The sequence below is a fragment of the Mytilus trossulus genome, chromosome 3 (assembly GCF_036588685.1).
Source record: "Mytilus trossulus isolate FHL-02 chromosome 3, PNRI_Mtr1.1.1.hap1, whole genome shotgun sequence".
NCBI lineage: Eukaryota > Metazoa > Mollusca > Bivalvia > Mytilida > Mytilidae > Mytilus > Mytilus trossulus.
In genome coordinates, this window is record NC_086375.1 from 88,192,462 (window position 1) to 88,218,190 (window position 25,729).

At 31.2% G+C, this 25,729-nt stretch overlaps 2 protein-coding genes across 3 annotated transcripts; both read left to right on the top strand.

The window, feature by feature from the left end:
- Positions 1–225: 225 nt before the first annotated feature.
- On the top strand, positions 226–7,483 carry LOC134712752 (uncharacterized). 2 transcript variants are annotated; one of them, XM_063574601.1, is made up of 4 exons: positions 226–640; positions 1,217–1,247; positions 5,983–6,078; positions 6,695–7,483. In XM_063574601.1, the coding sequence occupies exons 1-4, from the start codon at positions 314–316 to the stop codon at positions 7,090–7,092; spliced, it is 852 nt and encodes a 283-aa protein (XP_063430671.1). In that variant the 5' UTR covers positions 226–313; the 3' UTR covers positions 7,093–7,483. The 2 variants fall into 2 exon arrangements, with proteins under 2 accessions (XP_063430671.1, XP_063430670.1); XM_063574600.1 differs by having other exon boundaries at positions 227–640; positions 6,692–7,483.
- Positions 7,484–16,102: 8,619 nt separating this feature from the next.
- LOC134709821 (uncharacterized) lies at positions 16,103–17,850 on the top strand. Its single transcript, XM_063569957.1, has 2 exons — positions 16,103–16,533; positions 17,321–17,850. The coding sequence occupies exons 1-2, from the start codon at positions 16,192–16,194 to the stop codon at positions 17,819–17,821; spliced, it is 843 nt and encodes a 280-aa protein (XP_063426027.1). The 5' UTR covers positions 16,103–16,191; the 3' UTR covers positions 17,822–17,850.
- Positions 17,851–25,729: the final 7,879 nt, after the last annotated feature.

A 25,729-nucleotide genomic window follows, 5' to 3' on the forward strand; every position in this document is an offset into this window, starting at 1 on the left:
TCATTCAATTAACATTATTTTAGAGTATTTAAAAAAATATATGCTGCATGATTTTCGATAAATATAACTTTAGCTGTAATTATAGTTTAAATAAAAATAAATTGTGTAGGTTTATATTGGCTTTTCAGAAAATACGTAGCAGATAGTTTTACCAAGTAAATTCCATTTTTCTATTTATAGCCTAACGCAACAGGTCACAATAAGCGGGAAGTAAGTTAGTTATAAATAAGAAGATCGGTATAGATTATAACAACTTCATTTAAGATAAACCCAATAGGCAGACCATTCTTAATTTGTTCCATTGTTTTGCAACATGACTTTAAATAAGAAATCTTGTCTTGAAAACAAACTTCGCTGTATACTGACTTCGTCAATTTTTGCCAATTTGTTCATGGCGTTAACTTTAGCGGCAATACTTGTCTATAAAGACAGAATAATTAAAACAGAAAGTGACCATTCAGGACAGTTAGACTCTTTTAACTTGCCTGCTGATTCTGGTGTGTGTATTCCGTGTGATTATCTTGGAAAGAACATCACAGCAAAAGACACTCTTTTTGACAGTATAACCAAATCAAAGGATGGTAAACAAAAACTTTGCTGTACCAACAAACCATCGTTCTTACCAAAACTTATTGGGAAGGTAATATATACTACAAGTCGTAAAAGAATTGGGTTTTGTGAAAACATTCGCTGTTTTAGATAAAAGTAATATGCTGATATTTCAGTGTACATTGAAATGTTTGTAGTTAATTTAGTTCTTTGATCCTCGCTTTGATCATGCTTTAAGTAATTTAGTCCTTGATGTGGTACATTTTATTATTGTTTTATTTTTAATATCTATTATATAGTTATTATAGTTTAGTTGTATTTTGTGTACAATTTAACCAATAAATATTGGTATGATTGCCATTTCGACAACTATGTCCACCGAATACAACTGACGGTCTTCATGCAGGAAAACAAACAGCCTCTGAGCAAACAGCCAAACAAATATCGTATAGAAAGACATTACAAACTTCATCATTGGTTATCATTTGTTTTTATATTAGTGTCTAAGATTTAATAATTTGGTCTCGATTGCAAATCATATCTAATTTAATACTCTGGCACCATAATCTGTAGACCTTTGTCATATTTTATGGATGTTGGTAGATCGGTTAATAGAATTAAATCTTTTAAATTAATAGCATACAATATTGTTTCTTTGATTTTATAGATGATAATGTCAGAACAAGAAAGAATGTCAGGTAAGTGTATTGATTCATAAACTATTTTAACACTCCGGAAGCAGATCTCAATCGTCGAGCGATTGTGTGGTTAATGTGCACCTATAATAGCATAGGATCAGATTCCCCTATGTTACACGTCATCTAATGAGATGCAGATTTTATAGCTATTCTTATCTCTGAAAACCCGGATGTTGCGGACAAACACTCAGCATGATTGTATTACTTTAACTTATAACATGTACAGCAGTAATGCATATCAATTTGTAAAATTGGAAAGTAAACATTTACATTGTGTTTAAATATATTAACATATTATAATAACAAATAAATTAACAAAAAATCAAACAAAATGTTAAGTTTAATAGATTTTCAGTGTTTTAAGCGTACTAAATAATATCAATCTTTACAAATTTTTCCTTATTCTAATTTTCCTCTTTAGAGAACAGATTTTACTTTATTTTTCATTGTTATATTTTTACCTGCTGGAAATGTAAACAATTATACAGTCCATACTATTATTATGAATAAGTTTCACAATAATCCTAGGCCTAATAAAAAGTATTCTCTGATTATTATAATAATCACTAGCAGATTCAATTTTGAAGTAAATTATGTGACTCAATAAAACATACTTTTTGCATTCTATTTTTGTGTAGATTTTCGCAGGGAAAGAAAAATTTAACTGAAAATGAATGAATTCTAATCTGAAACACAATATAAGAATTAATATTCCAAATATATAATTTTGGTCTAGGTTAAGAGGGTCTTTGAAATATATATATATATATACATGTATACTTTCATAATGAGTCTTATTGATAAAATTGTACACTCATATATGTCATTTTCTATAAAATGCTTTCCTTTTTGGGCTCTAAAACTATGAATATTCTTCCATGGTAAGTTAAACTAGACCGTCTTATAGAAAAAATTTTAAGAGAGTTTGTAGAAAATTTTGTTGCAAAGGGTACTTTTTTCTTTCTTTTTATATATATAGGGAATAATGTTAGAGGACTTTGTGTGGGTTTCTTTTCAAAGAGTACATTCCATTACTATTTTAAACTAATATTTCAACCAAAAAAGAATATTCTTCGATACTTATTTTTTCTATATAGACAACAAGGAATGGCCTTTAAGTGTACATATAATTGTTATATAAACATTCAGAAATATTACTTATTATAAAAGAATGTTAAATCAGTCTTTACTAAATCATATTTAATTGAAATTATAAAAGAAAAAAATACTATTCCATATTAATTTCCTATAGTAATTGTTTGTTTAATACAGTAACACTACTAGTAGGGGATAAGTTTGTCCGCAAGTGAGACGGATTAATCAGTGAGTAGATAAGGTTAACTATAAATAGAACAATCAGATAATCTGAACCTATGCTATTCCTAAAAGTAGTGTATTATTTACTAGACTGCACTGTACAAAAACAATCACTTGCTATGGAACAAAGATTCTGCTACTTTTGTCAATTGTAATTGAGATGGGTTAATACTTCTAAACTTTAATGTTACGAACTATGATCAATTACACTATTTGTATTATACGAATAAGATATTTTATTTTTATATTGTCGGGTTCTCCGAAACATATATTCACAGTGTGGGAACGGAACTGTACGGTGTTTTAATATTTTGGTCATTCGGGAGACTGTCAAGCGGTGCTCCGACATTCGAAAAATAACAAGTCGATGAATGTAAGTTTTGATTAACGCAAACATTATAATATTAAGTTTCTGCTTAAAGATTTGGTAACGAAAACATTCTACACAATATAAAAGACCAATCAAATGCTGTAAGCGACATATACAGCCAGACGTTTTCTAACAAACGGTTAGGCTCCGAGTAAATCGCTCAAAATTCGTCATCAACATCGAAAAAAAGTTAAAAAATAATTCAAAAGGATATTCATAACTACACCAATTTTTACAATTAAGCCTTTGGTGATATATAGTCTAACCATTCTGAAAGTTCTATAACGATTGTTTCAGTAGAAAATTAAATAAATCAATTTTCTTGATGTTGGTTGATATTATTGACTGTACAATCACTCGCTCGCTGGCTGTATTCTCGCTCGGAGCCTTTCTGTACAATCACTCGGGCAAAATAATAAAATAGATTGCATATTCAGTTCATTGTTTTCTATTTCTTCACTCAATATTGATGTATTAAATATATAAATAAGAGTGACCATAAATTCTACTCGTTTTCCAATTAAGTTTCAATCGAGTACACCATTCTAACGCACACGTAGTTTTTCTATACCAGAGACACATAAATCGAAAATCAGTATACAAGACAAAAACCAAAACGTAAAGCACACATCATAATAAATATCGATTAAGAATAATAAGCTCGTCACACAAAATTCAGTCAATAAAGTAATTATTTCAAGTATTCCAATATTTTCCATATAAAAAAATGATGAATTTACTTTCAAGCTTTGGGAATTGATTTCAACTTTGGTCACAATATAAAAAAGCGAGGATTTCCTCTGTTTTCTGTGACAGCTTATTTACTAATATTATTAATATAACGGCTAGTCCGAGATTAGGTCCCAGCTTGTCTGGCAAAACAGCCGTTGGACGTCAGAGTAATCTCGGACTATATTACGGCCTGATTATGCACGAACTAATTGTCACTGGACAATAATTAAGTGTAGAATTAATCTTACGACATAAAAGTTTAGTTGAATTGTTAAGGAATATACATGTAAGATGCATGTAATACTTAAGATTTTTAGTGAAAAGAGTTCGTACAGATTCAAAGATTTAAAGTCGAGCGCTGAAGATCAAAAGTCCACATCTTAACATTTTAGCTCCAGCGATCGGGATGTAACAAATCCAGTGGTCGACTTTATATCTACACAGTGCACGACTTTGTATCTCAATTGCTTTTAAATCTTTAGCAGTGTGGATGGATTTGAAATCTGCAGCGCTGGACTTAAAATTAATGGCTCTGGATTTTTTTTAATCTCCAGCGCTTGATTTCAATAACCACTCTCAGTAGGAAACAATCCGCAAATTATTGGGATAAAAATTAAACACCATGTTTAAAGTTGATAAGGGAGTTTTTTTTTGTTTTTTTTTCATATCGACGGGTTGTCTGTTTACTTTTTATTGATAAATTTTGGAACAAGTCTACATATCATATTATATGAACAAGAGGCTGTCACAACGACAGCAAACCGGATTTATTAACAATTATTTGTGTCCTGGCAATATCACAAGAACCATTACTGGTGAATGGTGAAAGTGAAAATCGTCCATATCAAATTTGACCTCCATTTTGTCATCAGTATCAACATATTAAAATTTGAAAAGCTTAGATTGAATGGTTCATGAGTAAATGCAAAAAAGTGAATGGAAACGCCATTTTATGATCTTTCATGAACCATAAATACTGAACGGTAAAAGTCAAAATCAGAGACACATAAATCGAAGTTTATTTTATGTTTTCTCCATTAATAAACAAACAAATTCCAAAATGTACATTCTTTTATCTTGTGTTTGTATTTGACAGCTAGTTGGTTAATAATAATATAGATCTTACGTGTGTGATCGTGCTCAATTCTGTGAATGTAAATGATAAGGACGTCTCGATTACTACTTACTTTGGAGTCAATTCAATAATTTTTAGGAACACTACAACTGATGATATTAATATAGATAAATAAAGAAGTTTATCAGGTCAATGTATATATCATAAATATCCTATTGGCTATCAAATATAATCTGAGTTTTTATTTAAAGATATTTGATTTGTAAATTTCCGTTTTCTATACACATTTGTACTAAAAGCGAGGTTTCTCATGAATACTGTAGCCAAAATCATTACTCTGCTCCCAGGCGACATTACAGAACTGCTCCAAGTGATAATACAGTCGAAAGTTGTTTACCAACGAGCGACCGTACAGTGAAAAATATTTAGTGACTTCTGTTTTCAAAGATTTAGAACTATTTTCTAGTGTAAACATGATGAAGTTGTATATGATGGAAAAATATATAAAAATTCTTATTACACAACTTAAAATTTTGTTAAAAAAACCTTGTAAAGTCAGATTTTCAGCTGAATGAAGACAATCATTTGCATAATTTGGGTCGGAGCTCTTACTTTTATTCCATTTTTTTCCCTGTTTTCTTGCCTCTAGAATATTTTCTGACCCCTGGAATGTTTGAATATTATTGACAGATGCAATACTTTTCTCATATGCATTAAAAGTGAGCCCAGAGATAGTAATTATATAAAACACTTAATTTCTCCGTAGCTGAAAATGCTCTCGAATGTCGGAGCTCCGCTTGACAGTCTCCCGAATGACCAAAACATTAAAACACCGTACAGTTCCGTTCCCACACTGTGATATTTAGATAACCCTAATAGATTAAACATTTAGATCGATATTTATATCAGATATTGGAAAATACATCGAATAACAGGTAGATAATATCTTAAAACAAATGTGTTTCACAGTACAAACTTAAACAGTTACATTTCTTCATAAAACAAGCCACTTTTATAATTTAACATTTTATGATTTTGAAAAGAAATAATAGTTGTAAAACAAAAAAGAATATATTAAGTTATTCAATCATCAGTCTGATGTTGTCAAACAAAGTATCAACATTTGAGGTAATAGTTATCAGAAGAAAATCATACCATGTAATACTTGTCATATCAATTGTTAGTGTTTTGTTTTTATTTACAGAAAGTGTATAATTTGCATTTAATATATTTTTGTTTAGATACTGGAAACATTGAGGATATTTACGAACAACTTAAATGGTGGAGAAATCGACCAAACTCAATTCACATGAATCTAGATGTTGACAAATTGAAAGGTTTGTATGATTCTAAGAAATAGCAGAATGGTTTAAAAATCATTTACTTCTTATATCTCAGTTGTTCTGTATTATTTACCTGCGGAAGTCCGCGATGTAAGCAAATGAACCATTTGAAATAAACAAAAACACTTTAAAAAAACCACAGATAGGAACAAACTAATTCATCCCTTGTTGTTGTTAGCAATCAACTGTCTGTTTGACAGTTAAAACTGACCAATAACTTAATTCCTGATCGGCAAAATAATAATTCCGAAATTGACAGGTTCGAGTTAAAGCTTGTGGTTTATAAATACGTTAATCAGATAGGAACGCTATCACAAGTGAATATACAGACGTTAGCTAACAAAACATGTCAATGCAATATGTGAATTTCTAAATCAGATTGAAAATAATAAAATAAAAAAAGTAGTTGTGAACTGCCATGTTACAGTTTCCCTAGAATAAACATGTATCTGGTGAAGGGCATTCGATCTTGGGGCGGGTGTACATCGGTATTTAGTGCACTGAATCCGTTATTTTTTCGATCTCAATTAAAAAAAAAACACCAAAAGGTGCAAGTACCAAACTTTATATCCAAATGGACTTTTATTTGGTGTAAATCTGATTTCAGAAGAAAAGAAATTTGTATGGAGAACAGACAAAGACCCTCTCGGGATATCATTCAAACATGGAGTAGACATGAACACTACGACTAACAGTATTGTAGTACCAGGTCCACATCGAGCTTTGTATTTCGTCTACGTGGCAATAACTTTTGACTTTGGTGACATAGAATCCGTCCCAATATTCTACCATAACGTCACCAAAAGTCATCCACTATTACCTAATACCATAGATACTCTGCTGATGACCAAATATGGAGGATCATCGGAATCAAAACGGGTATACACGAGCTTCCTGTGTGGAACTTTCCAGATGCAAGGGAATTTCAATCTGAAAACGGAAGTGTCTTCGTATGATTACGTGTCCACGAAAAAGTACGGAAGCTATTTTGGTATGTTCAGATTGTGAAACTTCTGACTGGTTATTAAATTTACGAAAGGGTTTCGAGAGAGCAATCTTTATCAGAAGTTAATATGGGAATATGCGCTTTAGGTTTGCATATTGTGAAATGAAATAGACAGATAGGTCTAACTGCCAACTATTCTAACAGAAAACACGTAGCTGTAATTGACACTGAAGGAGATTAAGTATTGGTGTTAATGATCTCAAGTATGTTACAGGTACTGCAGCATGTGTACTTATCTAGTCAACTTGATTTTAATAATGTAAATCAGATTTATCATGCAGTCTTTACTGAATGCATAGAACTTTTAAAGAATTTGTGTTGCCATTAATTTTGTGTACAGTTTGTTTATGTATGACATTGTACCTTATTTGTAAATAAAGGACATGTGGATTATACGTCATCAAGAAAAGTTCAGATTAAAAGTATTAATGCAATTCAATTCAATAATAAAACTACATAAACTCTGAATTGATCAAATGACAAAAACCTATGAAATATGACATTTAGAAAACAACTGTCGACTATGATTGTTACAACAGCATAAGAACAATTTAATAATGAAGGAACCACCACGTCAGTGTTTCCGGGCGCTTAAAATATAAGATACATGAAGATTTAAAAATAGAAGCCCCAATAGAATAGTCAATAATAAATGCATGACAAATAGATTCAAATAGACTTAGAGAAAGTCTAACATCTATAATATAAGAACAATTTGTTCTTAATTTAATTCTGCATTCAACAAACGAAACAATATATTTCTATATAACGACATTGTGTCATCTCATACACACCTTTTATCAAAGACATTCCCCCAAAGCAAAATTCAAAAAACAACAAAAAAAAAGTAAAGTTATATAATATAACTTAAATATATCATTGTCGTCATCATTTATTACTCCACGTTTTCAGTTAAATTTGACCACAAATAAACAATTGTTCGCAACATTACAACTCACATTAATTAGCATTGTATTATTTTATATGTAAAATGATATATAAATCAACCGGAAGCGGTGGATACTAGTATTCGGAATGAATTATATGACTTTCAGTGAATTATTTCTTAACGGAAACATACATTTATATTCCTGATTTGTTTTTTTGGCTAAATAAATCAGAATATGGATAAATATCTTGATGCTCCTTTGGAACTTTGTTTTGCTCATTCAGCTGAATGTCGATCTATAATTATTCACTTCTGTATCATTTAGTCTCTGGTGGAAAAATGTCTCATTGTCAATCGTACCATGTACATCTTTTTAGTATATCAGCTTAACAGGCACATTGTAGCAGGGATAACATATATCTTTAAAATGGTATTTGCACAAAGGATAAGAACAGATTTTTTGGCTAATATTTAAGCCTTGTTTAATTGGTGTATGTGTATGTAAATTAATGATGTTTTAATTCAAAAGCAAAATTCGATAGTTTATTCTCATAAAACCATGCAAGTACAAAGGTTACAGAGAAGTTGAAAAATAATATACATAAAAAACAAAATATGCATTAAAAATGCATAAAATTCAAAAATTTCGGATGAGATAACATATTAAAGAATATATATATATATACTTTTATAGTCAAGTATAAAAGTTCAAATTGTATAAAGAAATACTTCCGATAAGTATAAGTATGGTATATAAATTGTGGTTGTTAAGAAGGAGTGAGCTTACTATTAATACATCTTTAAAAATTGCAGAGGTTTCTAAGTGTCTTTGTTTTTTTTTAATTAAAACGTTTGTACTGTTAAAATATTACTGTTGTCTTACTTGTAATACTAGACTATAACAAATTGAGAAACACAATTTCACATACGTCATGAAGTACTTGGACAACGAACCATTCATTTCATTATTTTAAACATTCATAGACTAAAATTAATTAAAAACCACAATTCCTGAAGAAAAACCATTGACGAACCAGGAAGAGGGTTAAAGACCCAATCAAATTCTTTTAAAATACGTTTGTAAATTTATACATTTGTACTAGGAAGAGATCGAATATATTAACGTTTCTGTTGCGCCAGTTTCAGAACAGCGCCTTCCAATAATAAATTAAACGAAAAAAGTATTAAAAACTAAATTAATTACCCTAAATTAAGGATACAAATTCAATTGATCCGAATTTGTTATAACATACTAGGACTGAGTTAATAGTTAAGTTGGGTTTGAATGTGTCCCTTAGTGCTAAAAGCTAGTAGATTTACTTATTTAAGTGATTACTTTTTCTGTTGATAAAAACTGTGAACGTTTTGTGTATTTATTTTTAACTATCTACCTATGTTAAAAGATGTGTATAATGTCAAATTACAACAAAAGTAGTGTTTGTCTCAAGTAAAACTTGAAAGATTCCCGCTGCTATTGTTTGCCAAATAGGTGCTAATTGGGTACTCGATGCAATTTGGGTACTGTGACGTTATGTTTTTTGAACAGTTTATGCCTTATTGTTTTCGCTGGTCTCATATAAACATAATATGACTGAAGCAACTATAAGACCCCGTTTACACTGGCAACTCGATCTTAAAAAGACCAGTTCGCGTTCACATTGCACAAAGCAAAATCGATCGAGATCGATCTTATTTAATCCAGTGCGTTAACACTACAACATGAAAAGAACCGGTCTGACCTTTATTTTCACACCGAAATATAGAAACACCTGAAACAAGATCGATTGCGATCGGTCAAAGCGTTTACACCAAAAAAAAAAAGATCGATTCAAATAAGATCGATCTTTTTAAAACCACCTCTAGAGGTAGACTTTTTAAGTCCGATTGAAGATCGATCTTACCCGTTTACACTAGAACAAATATCGATCTTTTTTTTTGTCAGTGTAAACGGGGTTTTAAGTTTGATTGGCACACTATGCAACGCTGTCAAACATTCTAGTACTACAGTTGAAACAATAACATACCAACGAGTGATCTTTTAGTGACTTCGAAAAATTCAGAAATTTTGCACAGTGTAGATACTATTCTGTACACTATCCGGAAGTCGCGATTTTCGAAGCGAGGATTTCAAACTGCCTAACAGAACGGTTTTGTTTTGGTGCTTTTTCTCATCATTTGTTTACTCCTATATCTATAAAGTGCTTTGCACATCTTAAATGTATGTATAGCATCATAGATATGAGTAACTGTAACAAAAACATGCAGTAGAATATAAAATATACGTGTGCATCACACCAACTTCATAGCAAAAAGTGTAATCGATTGCCAATTTTGCTCTCGTAGTACAAAGCAAATAATCTTTTATTGTAAATATTTGCATCAGTTTACAGTTAAATATATACTGTTTCAATATTCCTACCGTATTTAAGTAGAATGTTCGTATTTCTAATAAAAATATGCTTTCCTTGAGGATCCCATAATAAATTACTGTACGATCAGTCCAAAACTGACTGTATTCTAGAAGCGATTTCAGATTTTTTGTTTGTATGACTAGTCGTGATTTTGAAGAAAAAAAACAACAACAAATGGAAGTTTTTAACGACCTTGACTGAAAAACAACGGCAATTTGATGGTATATACGTGTCTATGTGATATTATGATTGTGTCCATGGAACTATAACGTGTAATTTCTTTCATCGGACAATATAAATATATTTCTGATGATTTTTGTAGACGGCAAAATAATTATATTTTTGTTCCGTCAGTGTTACTTAAAATCAAATGCCTAAAAGGCAATACATGATTCGCTTGTTGACTTTGTATTAGTGTGTCGTTGCAGTTATCTGTTTAAAGATTACATTTTTAAAGACTATTTACACCGTCTGCCGTTGACAAATTGGTGATAACATATATCAAGCCTGTCTCTTTTAAAATGACAAAAAAATAGATAGAGAAAGCTTTGTTTAAAAAATGGAGCAGTTTTAGAAAAGTGTCACGGTTGGAAATACTTGATAGGTGCCCCCATATAATGAAATGTTCAAGTCCGTATCTTATATAAAGAAACCCTATAAAAGATTTTTTTAATAAAATTCGAAATACATTCCATTTTTAATATATAAATAAGGCCGTTAATTTTCTCGTTTTAATTGTTTCACATTGTCATTTCGGGGCCTGTTATAGCTGACTTTGTGGTATTGGCTTTGCTTATTGTTGAAGGCCATACGGTGATCTATATTTGTTAATGTCTGTGTCATTTTGATCTCTTGTAGACGGTTGTCTCATTGGCAATCTTATACCGAATCTTCTTTTTTTATATTATCATTTATGTTACGGAATCCGAGAAAAAATAATTAATAGTTATACCAGTCACGGATTCAAGAAAAATGGGATCCGGCTGTTTGAAACTCTTTTTTTTTTTAATTTTCAATGCATTTGTATGGGGACATATATTTGGAATCCTCTTTTCTCCTGGATTTAAAAATGTCTGGAAACCCCAATGTATATTAAGTGGTTTATGAGGAGATGCCCTTACAAAACCGGCGAAACATGTTGTACCGGTCCAACGGACGAACTGAAAGACGGACTTCATTATCACTATAAACCACCGCTTTACCAAGTGGTGTACAATTGAGTGTGAAAGAGACAGATCTACATCCAAAACAAAGTGAAGGAACTGTGATCAATTATAGGCTTCAGTACGGCCTCGAATGTTTGTAAATACATGCATTTTTATAAAACAATTACATCTGTGTGTTTGTACAATTTTAAGTATAACGGAGGACATTTCTGAAACTTAAATAAACAAACAAACCTTCCTCTTATTTCAGCAACATTCAAACATCATTATACTTAATGTAGTAAGTCGTGTACATCCTATCAAGCTAAAACATGTTTGATAAGTTTTCAGGATGTGAATTTATTAAAATATATCTGTGTTATTAAGAAAAATGCAATCTTTTAATGTTTCGTAAATAACTTTGAAATCACTACTAGAATACAGTGAAATAAAGACTGATCATACAGTTTCAAAATATACAAGCGAGACTGATCGTACAGTGAGAAATTCAAACAAGTGTAATTTTCTTATTTCTGGCTTCAAAGAACTGGCTCAAACTTTTACCACCACTTAAAATATACTTTATTTAGTAAATTAAGACTGGTTTTTACTGTAATTTGTACAGTAAGGGTGCAAAAAGATTGTTTTCAGGTTCACCGACTGATTTACCGTAGTGATGCACTTGAAAATCTCTTGATTAAGGCAAAGATACGAATAATGAATGTGCTTAATTTAATTATAAACCATTTGTGAATATCGATGTCAGCTGAATTAATCATTCAACAATGTACAGATGAACATTTTACCGTTTGATATAGTATATCCAACAAATTTAAAATGTGATTCAAAAAGTTCTCGCTTCGAAAATCGCGACTTCCGGATAGCGTACAGAATAGTATCTACACTGTGTTTTGATTTACTTGAAATTCTATGATAGACACATGTACAGAAAATTATAACTGAATTATAGGAAACGATTCATCTAGCGTATACGTCGATAAAAAATCCTTTTGTTTGTTATTATTACTTATAAGACTTGAATGTAAAGTATTCATATAATGAGAAGAGGCCAGATGGGTACTCCAAATCCAGGTATATATGGTCATGGGTGGGGTTTACCGAGGGGTTTACACATACACGACGCTGGAATGGTTCCTTTTGTATATGTCAAATATATCAATGGCTTGCAATTTTGTCAAGTAAGAATGTCAATCGGTAAGCATAGTTATCAACTTTCGATTAGACATCATTCTAAATATACATTCTGTTTGATCCGTCTTAAATTTAAGATACAATGTTATCAGATAAAATCTTGAAATCATACTCTGAGAATTATGGTGGCCAGATGCGGCCATTTCGTCTTTTCGCGTTTTCTTTCACCTTCACGCGAAATCGAGAAATCGAGAAATCGGGAAATCGGGAAATCGAGAAATCGAGAAAGCGAAATCGAGAAATCGAGAATTCGGGAAATCGAGAAAGCGAAAACGCGAAATCGAGCAATTAAGAAAGCAAAAACGCGAAAATGCGAAATCGGGAAATGAAATAGATATCTAGAAAATATTTGTCAATGGGTTGATGAACACAAAATGTTAGTTAATGTGTCAAAAACTAAGACAATGTGTATAATTTCAAAACAAAAACTGTCTGTGATGTGTAATGACACATTAAATGTATCCATTAATGGCCAAAAGATTAATGAAAGTCACTGTGAAAAAGTCCTAGGTATTTTTGTTGACAAAACTCTTTCTTGGTATGATTAAATTAATCATGTAATCAAAAAAGTTAATTCTTCATTAGCTTTATTAAAAAGAATCAAGAAATTCTTGAATCACAATGCACGAATTCTATTTTACAATGCGTATATTCTTTCACATTTGGATTACTGTTGTTCAGTATGGGGAAACTGTAACAAGTTTTTAGTTGACAGTTTACTAAAATTGCAAAAAAGGGCAGCTAGAATTATTTTAAACGAACACGATATTCGTAAACCATCCATTGAACTATTTAAGGAATCTGGAATTATTCCTGTTACTAAGAGAATATCTTACCACAATCATTATTAATGTATAAATCAAAACACCAACTGGCACCAACATATTTATCAAATCTTATTGCCTACAAGTAGTAAACAATCGTACAATACTCGACTTTCATCATCGGATAATTTTATTGTCCCTAAATCAAATACAGAATTATACAAATCTTTTCTTTTAGTGGTCCAAAAGTGTGGAATTCATTGTCCAGTAAAATTAAAAAATCAAAAAGTATACAAGTCATTTTATTTTGAAAAGTGTTAAATTTTTAAGTTAAGCCACAATGTATACCATAGGTTTTAAGGTCTTTCCTCTCCGCGAGAAAAGACCTTATTGTTTTTCTCCTGTTTTTTTTTTCATCCATCATTTGTTTGACATGGCCTCCCCTCGTTTCTATTGGAGTTATCAAGACCAAATATGGACCATCGGTAGACCTCATTATGAGGTATTACCAGATGAGGCTGTGTAGGATTTCATCATCCCCTTTAGAAGTAATCTCCCTTTTATTGTTTTTTTTCGACATGGCCCACCCTCGTTGTTTTTGAAGATATCATGACTTTATTTAGACAATAGTTAGATCTCATCATGATGTGTTACCATATGAGGCTGCTAAGGATTTCATCATTCCCTATGTGAGTTATGTCCCCTTGAAGCAATTTCTTTCTTTTACATTTTTCTCAAAAAGTATTTAAGATAGAATCCATTTGAAAACGGCAACATGTACAAGACCAGATGCCAATGTTAATTAACATATACACTCATTTTGCTGTTAACCCTTATAAGGAGTTATTTCCCTTAAAAAAATATACACAATTTTTGAAAAATTGTATCTCGAGAACCGGAAGTCGTAAAGACTTGGGACCTACACCAATAATCTTAAGTTCATATGACCTTTAATTTGCACCCAAGGTCAAAGGTCACCGAGTGCAAAAAAAAATTACGCTGCAATTTTAAGCTTCCATATTAAGAAAACGATAAGAGTTTGCTGCATACTTACAGCGGATAAAATGTTCCTCTCGACGAGCTCTACAATTTATACACTGAGCTCAAAAGAGTCCGACACTCTGTTCAAAAGTTACGACGGGATGATTCTTAAAAATATAGTATTGTGTGTATATCTTTTTAAAGTTAACAGATATCAACCTACTATAAACTTAAAAGATGATCAGTAGTTCAAGACCTTCAATTTGAGGTCAATCTCAGGTCATGATGAAATTTCACCTTGACCTTCACATTATACTATGACCTTGACCTTGTGATATTTAAAAGGTCAAGTGGTCCTGAGTTGAATGGTGATAGTCCCATGTCTTTACGACTTCCGGTTCTCAAGTTTTGTATTGCATCATATATTTGATGATTAATTGTGACCTTAGTGAGCTTTAAAATTGTCTTAATTCTTTTTCTATAATGTTGTCCTTTAACTGTAGATCATTTATCATTTAACAGATTTGAGATATCTATTGTCGTTTTAGAGATAATGCAGTTTTAAGTTTTGCGAGCGGAGGCATGTATTTCTGAATCATCAAGCGCTTACCACTTAAAATGTTTAAGAAATTGAAGAGGTTGACATAGTTATATGTTTGACCAAATACCAAAAACATTCCATGGAAAAAAACACCAAAAATTCAATTTGAAATTTTCATGTTTTGCATTGACTTTGTAAGTTTCATAATTTCTATTTATATAGTTGATATTGCATCATTATTTGCACTTTGTCAAATGGGGTCATCTGATATATCAAATTGAAGGTCTTAATAAACTCTACTTAAAAATGAAAATTTGAAACCCCCTTTTCATCCAAGGGAGACGGGTGGGGTCATTTAGTGCAAACATTCAAATTTCTCAGATGGTAAGGTTGTCGCATATCAAATGAAAGAACATAAAGCGAACATTTCAAATTTCAAATTGACGTCTCCCAAAAATGAGTTGGATGGGGTCATTGAGTGCAAAAAATAAATGTTCTTTTAAGGAAGGGTTGTTGTATATCAAATGAAAGGTCATGATGTGTACATTTCAAATAGCAAATTCCTGACCTCCAGAAATTAGTAAGATAGGGTTATTGAGTGCAAAAATCAAACTTTCTAGAATATGGCGTTGTCGCATATCAAATGAAAGTTCATATACTCTATGTTACATATATAATAATTCCGATCTCAAAAATGTAGGCGGATGAGGTCATTAAGTGATAAAAGTAAAAAGTTTCAGAAGGTATGCTTGTCGTATATCAAACGAAAGGTCGTACAAAGTACATTATGAAAGCATCACTTTTACAGGAAAGACCTTTCAATTGTTTTACAAACAATTGAGATACTAGTTGTTTTTGTTGTTATATTAATTTAGGTCAGTCAGTGGGCCCCCACTTATGAAAATTCCTGGATCCGCCACTGCACACGTTGAGACCCCCTCGTTTAAATGGTCATCTATTATATACTAGCCGGCCTAAGAAAACTATTCTCTGTGACATGTTTTTATTTAAATGAAATGGGTAAATCCTACTATTTATAAATAGACACGGATGTACTAGTAATGAAAATTCCTGTGCTCTTTCAGCGAAAACCTAATCAATAGAAATTCCAGAATTTAAAAAAAAGTAAATAAACAATACCGATTACATTTTACAAACATGGATGTATATGCAGACAACGCATTACTTGGGGACACACCATTTGTGGATAAACAGTTTAATATTCGTAAATCCAATAATTCAAACATTATCAAAATAGGATGTTGTTTAAGTGTATTGATATTTTTCTGCTTGGTAACAATTTTTATATTAATTATATTGAATCTCTTGCATATCTCGCCGCTACAGAATGAGCAAGTTAACATTATAACCAAAGAAACACAGTATCATATATTGCTACCGACACATGCCACGAATGATACGACTGCAGTGCAAAACGCGAAAAAAGTGCCGTATATTAAAGTACCAACAACAGAATCGGCAGTGTTAATCCTGATGTTTGTAAGTAAGACTTTATTTTGTTTTTCTTTTTCTCAATATAAATACATTAAATTTGTAAAATAATAAGATACAGAAGGCTTGTGTATAAAAGAAAAGGTCTTGTGTTACTAAGATAAAGTAGCGATAATATCAGGATTATGGTTGAGATTCATGTGCTTATCACATCGTGTGTTGTTTTTATAAAGATTTTTTTATGTGTTATTTTTGTATTTTCGTTTTAATGGTATGATAGACGTTTGGTGGTGTAACATCTTACGAAGTTTATCAGAAATATTTTTGCAATGATTCTTCTCAAGCCGGTGTTATGAGCCGTCTTAAACTGCAGTGCGATGTGAGCTTTGTTTAGCTTCGTGTTGAAGGACTCACTGTGACTTTGAGATGAAGAACAGCTTCACAGGCGCTGTTCCTTCGTTGTGTGTGTTTTGTTGTGTACAATAAAACATACTGATTTCGTGTCATGAATATCTCATACCCACTGTGTTTCTATTTTTATGTCCATATTTCATAAATCTTACCCCATACTAGAGAATCAAATATATTACATAAAAAATGGGTTGATTTTTCTTTTTCTCTTTTTTTTTTACAGTATTCAATGTCATGATAAATTTTTCGTCAATTTTAAATCATTTAACATTTGGTCATGTCGGTCCATGTCTTTAGATATGTATCTGACATTACGATAGGGTTTTGCCTCATTGACGAAGGCGGTATGTTGGCCTGAATACACGTCTTTGATCTTTGGTTAATATTTCTATACATAACCAATACACTTTTTCACTTTTATTAGATTTCAGGATATTTTATAACACATGAGAATACCACAGACACAAAGGAATCAAACAGGAAGGACAATACATTTCCTATAGCACAGCCAATTCAAATAGTAAAAGGCAGCTATTCATCGACAAATGTGTTTATAGATACTGATCCTCCTTTGAAAGCCTCCGGTGGAAATATTTCGACAGGTGTGAGGATATCCTCCGACGGTTTATACTACCTTTACGCCTGTATACAGATTTCCTGCTATTGTAAGTCAAAAGCAGACGTTACTATTTATGGGATAACTCATTATATTCAAATAAACTCTGGAAATTCGAACAAAACTATTGTGGAAAAGACAATACAGATTCCTCATGGCATTGGAGTTTACAAAACGAGTACCATGTTTGTTCCAGTTCAGTTGAAGAAACACGATGTAGTTAGTATGCACCTTTCTGACGATACTTACGTTTATAATTCTAGGAAATCTAATGTTATAGGTGTATTCCTGATGTCACAATCACTTTGACCAATTCATTAAATTCAACTCTCATATAATAGTTATATTCCTTTAACCTCGATTATCCGATTCATTAAAGGAAATATCAGATATTCGTTGGTATTCCTGTCTGTTTCCATATTACTAAGCGTTTCTGATATTCACTTTCAATTGGTGTTAATCTGTCTATCAAAACGTAAAAACCCTCCGTCTGTAAATGGAATGTGTTGAAGCATGTTCTTTAACCTTTTATTATTGTTATTTGCTTTCTCATAAAATTCTCCCACCCAAAAAAAAACTAGCGAACGAACAGACGGGCATAATGAATGTTATACAACAGCTTAATATGATAAATGTTTTGCTTCTTCCAATACATTGAAAATATATTCTCAGTTTCTGTAAAACAAATTGCCATTGGATGATTTGGAACGGCAACGATAAAAGAATCACTGTTTAAATTATTCGTAAGTTAAAAAGATTAACTTCATGACATAAAGTTGTGTAATGATATGGTTTCAAAAAAATAATTTGTATATGATAATTATAAATAACATTTAGATTGTTTATGAAAGTCTTCAAAGTAGAAAATAATTGAATAAAAACTTGTATGATTACGATGGCTTCAACAGGCCAAGTATTCCTGTATATGTACGTGTAGACAATATCTTGGATTGCAATTCGTTTGTCTAAAATAGCTATAGCTATTGAATGCTTGCAGTGAACTATGTAAGCTAGTGTCAACCAACTGTAAACATTTAGAACGACAATTATAGGTAATATGACACATTAATATCAACAATTGCATGATAATGGTTATGTACATACTACCATATCAATTCTTAAAAAAGTTATAAATATTTTAGATGTAAGACTATTCCTGTACATGATAATGAAACCAGCGCAAGGAAATTGTTTTGGATTTTATTTATTTTGTATTTTCTTGGAACTTTTAACAAATGAAACAGAACTATGAAAATATTTAGATGAATCCCCTGTCGATTTGAAATCTTTTTCGTCAGAACAATTGATGACTTCACATACGATTTCAAGTATATAAATATGGTAAACCGAGATATATCTACGCAATCGTCATCGTGAATGAATTTTTAAAAATAGTCGAAGCTATTGAAACCAAATAAGGAACTTTCATCAAAATGTAATGTTTTCGAATTTTGAACCTATGACAATCAAACAATGGCCTTTTTGGGGAAATCGTAAAAAACATTCACGCTATATGGAAATGTGCATTTACTGGAAGACTTAAGTAGTTATTTTGAATTATGGTAACAATTCGTAAGATTGATAGTTGACGACCAGACTACATTTGTATACATTATGAGAATAATATTTTTGTATGTTTATTTTTTCTAATACCAAAACTTGTAAGGCAAATACCAACCCGTCTGTCTTTTAATATTACAAGATATACTGCATTACTGATTTTACTGCACTATATGCTTATTTTCAAAATGGAATTATCCTCAGTGGTGCTCATAACCTACCATACTATCAAACTATAAGGGGGAAATGTCATGATCAATTATCTTTAAATGATTGAGTGTACGATTCCTGTGAAGGCTTAACATATTTTAAAATATTGAAAATCCCAAAACACAATATTTTGATCTTAAAAGTAACATTTAACTAGACCCCAATATGATATTATGATATAAAAAAAAAAGAAAAATTAACAATTTGTTGTTACAAAATGCTTTGTAAACTAATTATAAACTGCGTGGAATCTTAGGGTAAGTACATTTTCTGAAAAAAACTTTGTTTCTAAAAACACCCTTTCTAACACAATCTTGACCTATTTCCTTTATGAATAGAAAACTACTTATTCATGTTCACAACTATTTGAAAAGATGTTTGCATCTGATTTCATAAGTTATTACATCTTAAAATAATTAAGATTTACCAAATATTTAAACAAAAATTTAGAGGTACATACTATGAACAAAAAAATACCACATCATAACTAAATACTGTATTGAATATTGGATAAACAAATACCATAACACGTTTTATAGCAATTCGAATTCACACTCAGCAAAACTGTAATTTTGGGAATAGTAAATGTTCGGTACTTTAAGGACCAGACGACGTAAATGGTCAACCACAATCTGAGATGTGATAAAAATGCCCTTAGTTAGTTTAGAAACAGACACATCATATGAATCAACCAATTCGTGATGATGTCCCTTAAATTTGATTTTTTAATTTTTCGTTCTCATAACTTTGTTTGAGCAGTTTCTGCTCAAGGAACACACTCCTGTATATGAAGTCCATTAAGTGTGAACATGCACAAGTATAACGTATCAAATGAAATATATAAACATCATGCGATTCGGCAGAAGGCATGTTACTGCTTTAAGATGGGAAAGTGATAATTGGGAAGTAGAAATCGTCCCGTTTGTAATTGATTTAGGGTTACCTGTGTTAGCCCTCAACTAACCTTGGACACTTTTTTTTTTATCAATTTAGCATAAAACAAGAACAAACAACAGTAGATAACTGTTTTAAACGACTTGAATTACAATAACGGTCATTCAATTACGGAAGTATGATTAACACAAAAAAAACCATTCATTTTATTTTTGAAGCTCAATCATAATTAAATTTATTGAGTCACCAGTTTACTTCACCGGGATTTTTCCTAGACTATTATAAACAGATTGTGAAAAAAAACCCCACTACAATACACTAAACTAATGTCATATGCAATATCAAACCTAGATTATATGCCCGATAAAAAAACAATGAACAGAAATTAGGTTATAAACGATTAGATTCAAGTTTTATATTCTCAAACCATGATAGGCCGTCAGTGTATTTATAGAACTACGAAAAATGAACTATTGTCAATTAGACAACTATTTATAGAACAAAGGACAAATATATGAATAATTTCTGGTAACCTTATGGCCTTCAATACGAGGAAAAAACCACACTGTACATATATAGCCAAGGTTTATTCCTAGAGTGCCAAAACCTTTTGTTCTGCCTACGAAATATAGGTAAAACAAATGTTGGCATTTTGTCTGTTGTTGAGAATTGTTTCATTTTCAATCGCACACCACATCTTATCTTTATAAGTAACATTTTTCTGTCTTTCATTAGTTTGTTTCAGTTTTAATTTCTTACTTTGAATTTAAACATATTTTTCTCATTATTATTCAACTTAAAATAAATTTTATTATTATTTTATATCATTAGGCAAAACTTTTATCTAAAAAAATGATAAATTTGCATGGCGAAAAAAAGGTTTTTTTTTAACTTCTCTTTTTCTACTTTTATAGACTTTTGTAGATTTTTTTTCTAAAACAACATCAATTCATTCAAACAACATCTTTTCGTTTGTTTTGAAGGCATTCGAGGACGAGATTTTGTACAAAATGTAGACATCCAAGGAAGGCACCTTATCCAGATAAAAAAAAAACCACGTATAACAAAAGTAAACAAAGTGCTTCTAAGCCTTGTTCATATATATTTTATGTTTGGAAATAACGTGTATAGTTGTTATATATGTGTTTTCATTGTGTAATCATACGTTTTTTGATTGTGTTCAGTCTGCCAATTGATATTTTATCGTGTGTTTTTCTATGTTGTGATGTTATGCTATTGTTTCAGAAAAAGGGAGAAGGGTTGGATCCATTAAAACGTTTAATCCCGCTGCAAATGTTTGCACCTGTCCTAAGTCAGGAATCTGATGTACAGTAGTTGTAATATATACGTTTTTCTCGTTTCTCGTTTTGTTTATATAGATTAGACCGTTGGTTTTCCCGTTTGAATGGTTTTACACTAGTAATTTTTGGGCTCTTTATAGCTTGTTGTTCGGTGTGAGCCAAGGCTCCGTGTTGAAGGCCGTACTTTAACCTATAATGATCCAAGGACACAGTTATCGTCCTTTGGTTTTCATTGTCTACGAATATAGTCCCTAGTGTAAACAGTGTATAACTTGCTTGTTTTATTTGATACACTTTCCCAATTTATTTCTTGATATTAAATGCATGAAATATTAAGTAGGCGGATGTAATTACATGTCAAAAACATTTGGGTGCTGAATCTTTATGTTAAGTAGTGAATTGGTCCAGTTCTAAAAGGTCAAATTTTATCACGTCTGAAGCTGTCAAACTGAATTTTAAACCCCCTTAACACAGAATTGTCAATATTTTGAGTTAGAGCTAGGAGAAGTTTCTATAATTTTGACATTATTTGTCTCTCTTGTAGTACACTACACTGTAAAATCTTTTTGAGAAAGAGCAGGTGCAATTTTTTTAATTTGAATTTATTGTCTAAAAGAAATGCACTACGAAATAACTGTGTTCTCGGGCCTAAGAGATGGATTCCTGAAATCTGGATTCTGTACTTTGGGAACTTTCCTGAATGATTTGCTGGTTTCAATTTGTCAAACTCAATAAAAGTAAAGGATTTACATCTTTGGTTTACAGAAATTCTGTTAAAATGTGCCATTTTGGCATTCTATGGCTTTAATAAGCATTTTAAAGCAGTTTACATTTTATGCCTAAGAGGCATGCTGACTTTCTATTTGACAGCTTTGTTTTTCCTGATATTTGTGTTTCTATAAATAAATCAAATTTAATTAACCATTTGTGAACTCTGAATATAGAGAAAAGTAGATTATCACAGAAAAAAAAAATGCAGCATATTTTGTATTCATGGCCCTGGTTAAACAGCCTAATTCATGTATGTAAAATGTGAAGCGCTTTGTACATCAAATCTGTAGTCCATCACAATAATTTCACTAAATCTGCAAAAAAGCACTTTACTATATCCAGTACACCTTAATCTTTTATAGGCTACCATATTTTTTTCCTGTATGATAGTAAGTGGTCCAAATTCATACCTATTGAGACTAAAACTAAATGCAAGTTTTCCATTGAAAAGTGAAAAAACTGGCCCTCAGACCATATTGTCTTTCAAAAAATTTAAATGCAAGATTCCTTTTGCAATTAGACTTCTTCTATCATAACACCTTAGCATAGAAATGAACAAAAAGTAACACATTTTTACTTCTGATAGCTTCTGTGTGCATTTTTATATGTCAATATGGACTACCGCCTAAATCGACTCTAAATAATTCTCAGTACTACATGGCCCAAGACCATTGTATACTCATGTGGTATACTTTTTGTAACTTTTCTATACATTTAAAGTACATTTGATATATATATGAATTAATAATTTAGGCTTAAACAACTCCAAAAACTTCAAATTGGCTGAAAAAAATGCATATTTATATAAGGCTTCCCTGAATTGGAAAATCTCTATTTTCAGGCATAGGCTCATACAAATTTGACTTTGGAATAATTACAATACATCTGATAAATAAAATGAGTGTGCAGATGCTTCTAATACTTAATATCTAATATTCAAGAGCATTTAAAAAGCAAATTTTTGCAAAATTAATTTTTTTTAGGCCAAAATCTTTACAGTTGAAGATATTTGATTTATACGTCAAAAATAAACGTCCAAATGTCATTACTAAAATGACCCCAAATTCTCTTATATATGACATATGGCCATGAAACTTGGCAGACTATCTCATTAGTGCCTCAGCTTAGGTTATGCAAAGTTTTATAAAGATTGGTCAAGTCTTTCTGTCCTATTAGGTCCAAGGACACAGTTATCGTCCTTTGGTTTTCGTTGTCTACGAATATAGTCCCTAGTGTAAACAGTGTATAACTTGCATGTTTTATTTGATACCTTTTCCCAATTTATTTCTTGATATTAAATGCATAAAGTATCAAGGAGGGGGATGTAAATACATGTCAGAAACATTTGGGTGCTGAATCCTTATGTTAAGTAGTGAATTGGTCCAGTTCTAAAAGGTCAAATTTTATCACGTCTGAAGCTGTCAAACTGAATTTTACACCCCCTTAACACAGAATTGTCAATATTTTGAGTTAGAGCTGGGAGAAGTTTCTATAATTTTGACATTATTTGTCTCACTGGTAGTCCACTACACTGTAAAAATCTTTTTGAGAAAGAGCAGGTGCGATTTTTTTAATTTGAATTTATTGTCTAAAAGAAATGCACTACGAAATAACTGTGTTCTCGGGCCTCATGGTTTACTTTTAAATTGTTATTTGGATGGAGAGTTGTCTCATTGGCACTCACACCACATCTTCCCAAATCTATATATCTTGTTTTTGTTTTGTTGTGTTGTTTCGTTAAAGTGCAGTTTTAGACACATGTTTCTAAATTTCATAATGTAACAGTTCAATAATTTACTTTCAACGAATAACTGGTGAGTAAGCATCAAGTTAACGCACAATTAAATGGACCAATAATTTTCGTATATCATATATAATTAGTTATCAAGGTACCAGGCTTATAATTTGACATTTACTTTGACGTGTATCGCCTACATAAGAACTATCATTGACGCTCAGATCAAAATAGACAAACAAATAAAAAGTTGAAGAGCATTAAGGACCCAAATTTGCAAAAAGTAATCGTGTCAAATACGACTAAAGTAATCTATGTCTTGGATTAGAAAATACTTAGTACTTCAAACTATTGATACGTTTGCAAACGGTCAATTTATAAAAATGACCATATAGTGCTCACTACTGTGCTGGTGAAACCCTAGTAAACGAAACGTCCAACAGCATTGAAAAAAATTTATCAAAGGTACCAGGAAACAATTTGATATGCAAACGCATATGCTGTGATATGATATGATATTATAACACATTCACATCATACATAGGCAATAATGTGATGTTATGATATTAACACCATACACATGAACGTGAATAAAACTTATCGTGAAATACAGATTTAGGCAAATGAAATCAGTTATAACAAATTTAACCATCTCTGATTATCAACGCTTATCCAACAGTGCTACGTGGAAGATATTCATCGGTTAGGTCTCAAATAACAATATTGTCAGAGCATCAGTAAATAATGTTTTCTTACTCATTCAATCGAATAGAATCTAAGCGACTGATATATAAACAACACAATCGTTAACTGTTTAAACTTATTAGTTATCATCTTAAGATGACATGTTTAGCAACTTAAACCTATATTTGTGATGCATTGATTATAAGGAAATTAGCAAGAAAAGTAAATAATTCTTAAGTTGTTCAAAGATTTAAATGGTGTTAATTTTTGTATGATTTTGAAAAATAATCTTATGAATTTGAAACTTCAATACAGAACAGTAACACGACCAACTACCCGACAACCAGCAGAAAAAATACTCATAAACACAGCGAGAACATCCCAAGGAGTTTAGATTGTCCTTAATAATTCAGCGAAATGGACGCCACATTAAGCTCCCAAAATATGCAAATGGACTAAATTTAAAAAAAAAAACAAGCCTGGGCTTACAAAGGCTATTTGTTCCTGACTTGGGACAAGCGCAAAATTGGTGATGGGCTAAATAGATATAAGAAGATATGGTATGAGTGTCAATGAGACAACTCTCCATCCAAATCACAATTTATAAAGTAGACTATAATAGGTCTTCAACACCGAGCCTTGGCTCACACCGTACAGCAAACTATAAAATACACCCCACCCTCAAAATAAACGACCATTCAAACGGAAAAATCTATATTAAAAAAACAAGAAACACTTATGAAAATGACAGTTGTTATCTTATGGAAGTACACCACTAATTCATGGTCCCATTGCTTTCTATGTTAAATTCCTCCGTTTCAAGAAGGAACACCTCTTTTGTTTTAAGTTCAAATAAAGTGGCAACTATTGCATTTCAAAGCAACACTTTATGGTGTCTTCTACTGAAAAAATCAACATACCTTACATGGCATATAAGAAAGAACTGGTTCCCGGAACTTCGGATGTACCAAAATAGGTACTTCAAATCTGACAAACAGACAAAATGAACTCTCTTTTTAAAATTTGATGCAGTTTTTTTAATATTCCTAATTAAAAGTTCAA

Bases quoted from the DNA above. Each gene is read 5' to 3' on its own strand.
- LOC134712752 (XM_063574600.1), top strand. From the start codon at position 314: ATGACTTTAAATAAGAAATCTTGTCTTGAAAACAAACTTCGCTGTATA. The intron at 641-1,216 runs GTAATATATACT...TTGATTTTATAG, and splicing joins TACCAAAACTTATTGGGAAG to ATGATAATGTCAGAACAAGA. The intron at 6,079-6,691 runs GTTTGTATGATT...ATCTGATTTCAG, and splicing joins AGATGTTGACAAATTGAAAG to AAGAAAAGAAATTTGTATGG.
- LOC134709821 (XM_063569957.1), top strand. From the start codon at position 16,192: ATGGATGTATATGCAGACAACGCATTACTTGGGGACACACCATTTGTG. The intron at 16,534-17,320 runs GTAAGTAAGACT...CACTTTTATTAG, and splicing joins CAGTGTTAATCCTGATGTTT to ATTTCAGGATATTTTATAAC.